Below are 9396 nucleotides of genomic sequence, written 5' to 3' on the forward strand. Positions count from 1 at the left end.
CCTAAAAATTACCATTCACTTAAACTTAAGTAATGTCGCAAGAAGCTTTAAAAACTAGTCGAGTCTAGTTGATCGAGTCTAGGATAGCGGTCCTAGAGGTTTAGGCATTGTAGTTTAGCATAGGTCGCCGAACTACGTTGACTCTGATTCTTCCCGAGGCCGGGATACGTAGTGCAGCTAGGATGGATGGCCATCCTGGTCCGAGTTAGTGTCGAGTCGCGTGTGGAGTCGTGTTGTGTTGTGTGTGTTGCTGTGTTTTCTTACTTTCATGTACAGATCCTATACCTTTAGCTGTAGCATGCATGTGTTTGCCCACCAGAACTTAGACACCAATTAGGCATGTCACACATAATCTAGCTATTCTTAGGCGACATATCTTTCATTTCTTTTTGTGTGTGCTTCTTATTCATCTCCGAGACATGCATGATTAGCTAGACGTTATCTCGGGGATATTTGTTCCCATTTCGCATGATTTTCTCCCAAAACTCTTCAAAATTAATAATAAATGGCATAAGAGACCAGGTGCTAGCACTTGGGCGAATTGGGGGCGCCTAATCCCTTCCCCATTCGTCATCAGGCACGAACCCTATTTTATATCTCTGGTTATCTGTTGCGACAGAGCACAGCATGGGATCCAGGGCCCACTTCCTTGGATGGCGACTCTTTCTTTGCTCAAGGTGCGTCTTGAATCCGGGCTAGTCCCCGAATCGAGAGGTATCTCACTTCACATCGCCGCTCATGCTGTGAGGGGCACTCTTTCGAGAGTTCCTTGGTGGGGCTCTCCTTTACGTGGATGATCCCGAGACTCGCGTGGGGGCACGTCCCCCCGCCCCTCTCGGATCGGGGTCCACAGATTGGCGACTCTGCTGGGGAGTTTTTGAAACATTGCCTAACTCTGTAAAAATGCCATTTTAATTAATTTTGAAGAAATTTGGGTCAAAACCAAGCTAAACGGGAACTTTATCGTTAGAATCCAGGGGCACCAAGTAGGTGCGTAATTAAAACAAGGGATACACACACTGCACATCATGCATTACCATATTGTTTATTGTTTATTTCTTCTTTGTTTTTCATCATTATTGGCTCCACGGGATAGATTCAGTGCGTGCCCGACTGGGATGTTGTTACACCCTGATGGTACTGTTGAATCTATTTCCAAGCTATGCGCCGGTGCTGCAGCCGTAGACATTGGGCGTACTTTTGTCTACAGCAGCCGATGGGCAATGAAGCATACTACGTATAACATTGGGCGTACTTTTGTTATACATATTAAGTATGTTTCATACGCATAGTACCTGATAGATTGAGTCCGGAGCCCTACTTTGTTTTATATATTATGTATATACTTACTGACTTAGTGAAACCCAACTAGGAAGTACCTATGTTTATATAAGTATATTGCATTCATATAAGGGTCGGACATGTGTTGCTTACACATGTCAAGCCTAGAGTTTAGGAGCTCCGTCCCCTTTGTAGACTAGGGTAGTTCATTTTACATGGCTACAGCACGGTCCTAGTACACTCATCACTCTGTCTTGAGTCGAGACTTCCTTGACTCCGCTAGATTAGGATTAGGGCTGGTGCCCCTGGTTAGGATATGTGTATGTGTATATTTGTATACTGATTATATAGGGTTCTCCTCTTAGTTAGAGTCCCTCATTCTTTTCAATCAGTTATACCCATTCATTATTCAGATCTGGATCTGATCAGTGGCCTTTTGCTTGCCATTACCTTGGCCCTGCTTTGTCCTTGATCTGTTGATTAGGGGATTTGACTCGTTGTCATGAGTTCTCACCTATGGTCAGTCCTTCATTGGCTCACCTTTCTTCGGCAGCCCTATTTCATTTTCCGATTAGGAGTTGTTTTTACCACCGCTATTCATATACCTTGGGTTGAGTTGTGGGAATCCTTTCTAGCGTCGTCATGCTGCCGGATTTTACCCAGAATATTTCGAGCATGACCGCTACTCTTCAGAGTTAGTTAAACCATGAGTTCACCTTATCTTTCTTGTCTAGCCGTTATGCTGTTGAATTTTTCGCAGCACATTTTGAGCATGACGGCTATTCTTTAGAGTCAGTTTTCCTTCTCCTAATTTCCAGGTATAGCCTTGATTTAGCTTAGAACCCATTTTTGATGATATATGTTCGTCTGTATACTTGTTTCACCTCGAGATCTAGCCGATAGCTTATCGCTGTCCCTATGGCCATGGTCTACCATTCTGATCCTCTTGATCGTAAAGTTATTGGTATTCAACGCCAGACTTAGATCCGGTTTATGACCTACTTCTGTCATCTTATGGCCGTGGTCTAGTTTTCTGATCTATTGTTTACCTCTCATCTTGGATGAAAAATTCATTGTCTCAGACGGTATCCTTTTTATAAAACTGATTGCCGAGTTAGCCTTGTCATTTGTCTGCGCACAGTTATTCCTATTCCTTCCTGATCTTTGTCCTATTTGAATGATAGGTCAAATCATGGCGAATAATTTGTTAGATAAATGGATAGCGGAGACTGTTAAATCTTTTCCGTTAAGATGTGAAGAAAGGAGTGCGGCTGAGCATTTCATCGGTTCATTTACTCATCTGAACAGTCGCGGTATAGATTGGAAGTTTCTTCAAGCAGCTGCTGGATGTTGGGACCCTGTCTTCCATGTCTTTCGATTTGGGTCTTTTGAACTTTGTCCTATATTCGAAGATTGGTGTGCCTTGTTAGAGATTCCTCCTGGGGGACTTTGGATCCGACCTTCAAGCATAAGCTCCCCTCATGACCTTTTTTGCAGATTATTCGAAAATAAGATTGTGAAAACCCTGCATTGTTTAGCAGAGAAAGATGTGCAATTTCAGACCCTCATTGAGTTGTTTTCCAAAAACGTCGACCCAACTGACTCCCGTTTTCAGGAATGTCGACGTAATGCTCTAGTCTTTGCTGTCTTTGCACGCCATGTCCTTCGCAGAGACTCTAGTGCCGCCCCTTTCACTTTGTTGACAATAGTAGATCAGATAAATGAGGGGAGGAATCCTGTCCCTACAATGCTAGCCGAAACCTTTTATGGCTTAGACCTTATTGCTAGTAAAAAGGTACAGGATAATTTTTTCGGATGTGCTAAGCTGTTATATGTGTGGCTATGTGAGAAACTCACTATCCTTCAGCCACAAAACAGCATTGAGTACACCCTCAAGGGTTTTCATTCTTGGAAGACAAAGATTAAGCAACCCCAGCTTAATGAGTGGCGCCATTGGCTGAAGAATGTAGGGGAAGACCAATTTCATTGGGTGAGTCAATCCTGTCCAAAAATTATCACCAGCACCTACCCATACTCATTCGTCTATCTTATGGGTTTAGAAAAATCATCTTTCTATGCACCTTTGTGTTTCCCTTGCCAGATTAATGCAAGCTCTTGTGCTCCGAAGGTTATCACACCACCTAACTGTGAAGACCTTACTCCTGATCTCATTACATCCATAGTAGCTGCTTGGAGAGACAAAATCGTGGAGAGGAGATCTGCTTTCGTGTCTAAACTTCGGAAGGAAGGAATGTCTGGAGGGCCTGCAAGCCGAAAAGCTCGGACTGGTGAACCATGAGTATTTTCGGCATGAAATTATCATTTCTTTATTGTCTTCACTTGTTTTACTTGAACATAATCAAAGTCAAAGATTGTAATCCCGGTCTCATTATAGATGAAAATATAGAGAAAAGAGTTTTACTTGATACATGTTATAAGCAGTTGGCGATTCAAAGTTTCATCCATTTTTATGTTGCCAATCGTTGTCGTTGTAACCTGTCTCGATTTAATCAATGCAAAGTGTGTTCCTTTTCTTTTCTCCCTATTTGTGGAAGCTACCTGATTTCAATTATCAAATGTGCAATCTAACTTATTAACTTCCATTCAGGAGTCTTAGCGGGACATCATCGCTCCTAAGAAAGTCAATTCAAAATCGGCCTGGTCCCGTCAGTCTTCAGATTCCAGGCTGAATAGACTTTCTTTTTCCCCAGAATCCTTTACTTCTCCTGCGCCGCTTCTCCTTGGTCGTCCGGAAATCCTTTCACCCATTTCACTTGCATCTGAATCAATGGAAGGGACCGGTAACAGCAGTCCTGATACGAATGAGATGATGAAGGCTATTCTTCTTCAGCTGAGTGCCATGAAGGATGATATAGCCCTCCTGAAAAATGATCGTCTTTCTACCTCTAAAGACCCGGCCAATCAGCAACCTTCAGTTATACCTTCTGTTCCTCTTGTTTCTCCCAGGCCAGCTGTATTGCCTGAAATCGAAGACTTTGATGAGGGCCAGTACGCAGCAGAGAACTGTCTTCCTAACCTGGGAAATCCTGATAAAGCACAGGAATTGGCTGACCAAATTGAGAAGCTGACTCGGGATATGGAAACCATGAAGTGCCAAGGTCCCAAAAATTTGGATATGTCTGAGTTCATGATAGCTCCAGGGGTCGTACTTCCGCCCAAGTTCAAAATGCCAGACTTTGACAAATACGACGGAATGGGGTGCCCTCGTAGCCATCTCAAGTCAGTCATTCCTCTGTTGCAGCAGCACGGTTTATCCCCAGAGCAGATTGCTTTGGTGTTCCCTAGAACTTTGACTGGGACAGCGAAGAAGTGGTTCTTGCATCTGAAACCAGAAGAAAGCAGGACCCTTGAAGGTGTAGCCAACAAATTTGTCCAGCAATTCTCCATGGAAGAGGGGATTGACGTGACAAAAAGGGACTTGAAATCGCTGAAGCAGGGACCCAATGAGACCTTTACTTCCTTCATTCGGCGATGGAGGAGAAAGGCAGCACAAATGACCCACAAGTTACCGGATGACGATCTTATCAAGATTGCCGTCAAGAATCTTTCCCCCTTTTACTTTCCTCATATGTCAATCCAGTACTTCAATGACTTCGATCATCTGATCAAGACCGGGACTAGGATCGAAGACATATTGGCTAAGGGCGGCCTGAGAGCTAGAACCTCCACCTCAGATGTCAGAGAGGGAAAAAGGCCTATGGCGCCTCCGAAGGAAGTTAACAATGTGAATACTGCTCGTCCAGTTAGGAGAGAAGGTCCCGGAGGAGTTCGTCCGGAAAGAACTGAGCCCAGACAATTCACTCCCTTACCATATTCCCTATCTGTGGCTCTCAAAAAGCTGTTGAGGGACAAGAAGATCACTCTACTAGAACCTCGAGAAGCCCCAAATCCTCTCCCGAAATATTGGAGAAGGGATCAGTACTGCGAATTTCACCAGAGTGTTGGGCATTTGACTGACAGATGTATGGCACTAAGGCATAGGATCCAGGATAAGATTGAGGCAAAAGAAATTGCAGTGGAAGCTCTTCCTAATGTCACCAGGAACCCATTGCCGACGCATACTATGCCTCCTCCAAATGTTTTTGCCATTCTTACTGAAGAGGTTGTGCTGGATCATTCCCGTATATGTGCCGTTATTTCTGATGAGCCGTATATCTTGAGATGGGAATCCGATGATGAGGAAGTTAAGCGCGAAGAGCCTTATGTCTTGTCCTCTGCGCAGGAAGTTGGGGAGTCCTCTGAAGGTCCTTATGTCCTCAGATTCGAGGGGGAAGAAGAGAAAAGCGAAGTCCCATATGTCCTTAAGCTTGAGGATGAGGACTTGCTGCTGTTGAACGATCCGTGTGATGAGGTTCGCCATGTTACCCGTGGTGGACGTTTCTTTAAGCCCCCTGAGTTGAGAGCAGAGAATCCCGCTGAGATTGCCAGAGCTGTTGAGAATCAGAATCAGAGGTTGAGTCCTGAGGAAGATGAGGACATTCTGTTGAAGCAGCTTAGAAAGACCCAAGCTAATGTTTCTATCTGGGGTCTGTTAATGTCATCCCCTAAGCACCGGCAGGTTATACTTCGTGAATTGAATACAGCGCAGGTGTCTGTGGATATAACCCCTGGTGAGCTGGTTGGGCTCGTATCTATGGCCAGATCAGCTATGACCGTGTCCTTTTCGGATGAAGATCTGACTCCGGAAGGTAAGAATCATACAAAATCCCTCAGAATCACCGTCGTGTGCAATAAGAAGAAGGTACCAGAGGTTTTGGTTGACAACGGGTCAGCTCTGAATGTATGTCCTTTGAGCACCGCTACCGCCTTGGGGTTTGGGCCGAATGATTATGTTCCGTCGGAGCAGGGGATATTGGCTTATGATGGGACCAGAAGGGACGTCATCGGAACCTTGGTCACCGAAATTGAGATCGGAGGTGAAATGTTTGACATAGAATTCCAAGTTCTAGATATCAAGACCTCATTCTTTCTCCTTCTCGGCCGACCTTGGCTTCACAAAGTCGGAGTGGTTCCTTCCACTGTCCATCAGAAGCTCAAGTTCATCAAGGATAACAGAATTGTCACAGTTCGAGGGGATCCAGAACCAGAGGTTGGACAGATATCCCAAGAGCAGATCGGTTCAAGCACCATAGATGTCAGTCTGACTGGGTTTTCGCTTGAAGTCTCGACCATTACTATGGAAGAGGCTATGAGCGAAGAAATTCTGTTTATGTCCAGTGCAAATGCGCAGGTAGCCCGAATAATGCGCAAATATGGGTATATTCCTGGAACTGGTCTGGGGAGAAGTTTGCAGGGTTTAACTGAGTGGCCTGAGCTGAAGGTCGCAAACAATCTGTTTGGGTTAGGATATGAACCCACCAAGAAAGAGATCAGAGAAAGGAAGCAGTACATGCTGAAGTGGGCCGAGCTGCGTCGTCGGGGCCTAGAGCTGCCTATGGGACCATTCAGCCTGTTGATGAATGGTAGGTTCAGGAAAGAAGGAGCTGATCGCCCATTCCGTGGTTTCCCTGAGCCGTGGTTTGATGAGTCTGGGGAAGAGCTACCAGGCTTTGAAATTTTCTTCGCCGATGAATTGCCAGATGAGTACTTCTATGGGCAGATTACAGCAGTTGAAAAGCAGGAATCCGATTGGGCTGAGAACTTAGAGCCGCAGCTTCTAGACTCCCTCTTCGAGGTTGAGGCGCCGGTCATTGCTATGATCGGAGAAGAGGCGCGCTTCCTGAACCCTAAGGGCCGAATTACCCCAGCTGAGGTACCCCTTGATAACTGGACCTCTCAGGTCATTCCTCAATTAGTCCTTCAGCATAGTCGCGTTCCTCCAAAAGAGTCTAAAGTTTCTAAGTATGTGTCTGTTTCCGAGTCAAATATAAAGTCTGTTATTTCTAACAATTCTTTGGATGCAGGTACCTTAGGAAGCTTAGGCATTCCTGGTGTGGGTGGCGAGTCCTCCGGTATAGACGCTGTCTATGAAGATGAGTCTGTTATAGAATATACCACAAGGTCCATACATAGTCCAGTTGAGTCAGGTGTCAACATTTCAGTTGACGATACAAACTTTCTTTTTGAGCATACTGTAAAGCCTGCTGTGGGCCAATTGATCAATGATGTAAATTTTGATTCTATGAATGAAATGAAAGACTCGTTTCAGTATCTTCCGGTCTCTGACTCTGTTTCTGCTTCTCAAATTGATAAAACTAATAACAATGATCAAGACTCCCCCTCTTATGAGGACGCCGACGAAACTCCCCCTGAGATCAAACACATGATCACTCAGGAGGAGCAGCGTCGGGCTAAACCACTTGAAGAAGAAATTGAAACCGTCAACATTGGTGATGAAACCTTAATCCGGGAAATACGGATTGGCAAAACGTTATCCCCGGAGGAGCGTGAAGAATTAATCACTTTGCTTAAGGAATACAAAGAAGTTTTTGCTTGGTCCTATGATGACATGCCGGGATTAAGCGAAGACATTGTCCAGCATCGTCTTCCCCTAATCCCAGGTGCCAGGCCGAAAAAGCAAAAGCTTCGAAAATTAAAACCAGAATGGGAGTTGAAAGTCCATGATGAAGTCAAGAAGCTGTTAGATGCGGGCTTCATTCAAGTGGTTGAATATCCAGAATGGCTGGCTAACATAGTACCGGTGCCCAAGAAGGACGGAAAAGTCAGAATGTGCGTGGATTTCAGAGATTTGAACAAGGCGAGTCCCAAGGATGACTTTCCTTTGCCGAGCATCGATCTCCTGGTGGATAATACAGCTGGTCATGCTCTGTTATCCTTTATGGATGGGTTTTCCGGATATAATCAGATCAAGATGGCCCCTGAGGACATGATAAAAACTGCGTTCACCACTCCATGGGGAACATATTGCTACAAAGTGATGCCGTTTGGGCTGAAGAATGCAGGGGCAACCTATCAGAGGGCGGCTACCACCTTATTGCATGACATGATTCATAAAGAGGTCGAAGTTTACGTCGATGACATGATTGTTAAATCTAAGACTCGACCAGAGCACGCCATAGTCCTGGGGAAGTTTTTTGAAAGGATCCGGAAGTATAAGCTTCGCTTGAACCCGAGCAAGTGTGTATTCGGGGTCACCTCAGGGAAGTTGTTGGGATTCATGGTCAGCGAAAGAGGGATCGAGGTAGATCCTCAAAAGATCAAAGCAATCCAAGAGATGGAGCCACCGAGGACCGAGAGGCAGATCCGTGGTTTCCTGGGAAAGGTTCAGTACCTCCGAAGGTTCATAAATCAGTTGACAATGACGTGCGAACCCATCTTCAAGCTATTGAAGAAAAATTCTCCAAAGAAGTGGAATGATGAGTGTCAGGAAGCATTCGAGAAAGTCAAGCGGTGTCTAACTTTGCCTCCTGTACTGTCACCAGTTATTCCAGATCAGCCACTGTTGCTGTACCTATCTGTCACCGACACAGCTATGGGTTGCATGTTAGCCCAGCAAGATCCTGAGTCGAAGAAAGAAAAGCCTATCTACTACATCAGCAAGAAGATGCTGGAGTACGAAATCAAATATTCTATCTTGGAAAAGACTTGTCTGGCACTGGTTTGGGCAACTCAGAGGCTTAGGCATTACCTGCTATCAAACAAGGTTCTCTTACTCTCACGGATGGATCCGTTGAAGTACTTGTTCGAGAAGCCCGCCCTCACCGGGAGAACATCCAGATGGTTGCTGCTATTGTCCGAATTTGATATTGCCTATGTAACCCAGAAATCAGTTAAAGGGCGTGTGATAGCTGAGCAGTTGGCTGATGCGCCTGTAGATGAGAATGCAGTTCTGACGGCAGATTTTCCTGATGAAGAGATCATGGCTGTAGAAGAGGAGGTCCAAAGCACCAGATGGTTGATGTATTTTGATGGTGCTGTGAACAACCGAGGTCAAGGAGTTGGGGCAGTGTTGATATCTCCGAAGAAAGAGTACATCCCCGTGTCCATCAAATTGCAGTTCAAGTGTACCAACAATGAGGCCGAGTATGAGGCTTGCATTGCTGGTCTTGAAGCAGCCTTGGCTCTGCATATTCAAGAGATAGATGTTTTCGGGGACTCGATCTTGATCATTTGTCAGATCAATGGTCAATGGAA

General features: G+C 45.2%; 1 protein-coding gene across 1 annotated transcript; it reads left to right on the top strand.

Annotated features, from left to right (window-relative positions):
• Positions 1–2473: 2473 nt before the first annotated feature.
• LOC143880651 (uncharacterized) lies at positions 2474–3580 on the top strand. The gene is made up of 2 exons (XM_077383627.1): positions 2474–3271; positions 3383–3580. Exons 1-2 carry the CDS (start codon positions 2474–2476, stop codon positions 3578–3580), a joined length of 996 nt encoding a protein of 331 aa, XP_077239742.1.
• Positions 3581–9396: the final 5816 nt, after the last annotated feature.

The sequence above is a fragment of the Tasmannia lanceolata genome, unplaced genomic scaffold (genome assembly GCF_043159265.1).
Source record: "Tasmannia lanceolata isolate RefF3 unplaced genomic scaffold, GAP_Taslan_0.1 ptg000007l, whole genome shotgun sequence".
In the NCBI taxonomy this organism is placed as follows: domain Eukaryota; kingdom Viridiplantae; phylum Streptophyta; class Magnoliopsida; order Canellales; family Winteraceae; genus Tasmannia; species Tasmannia lanceolata.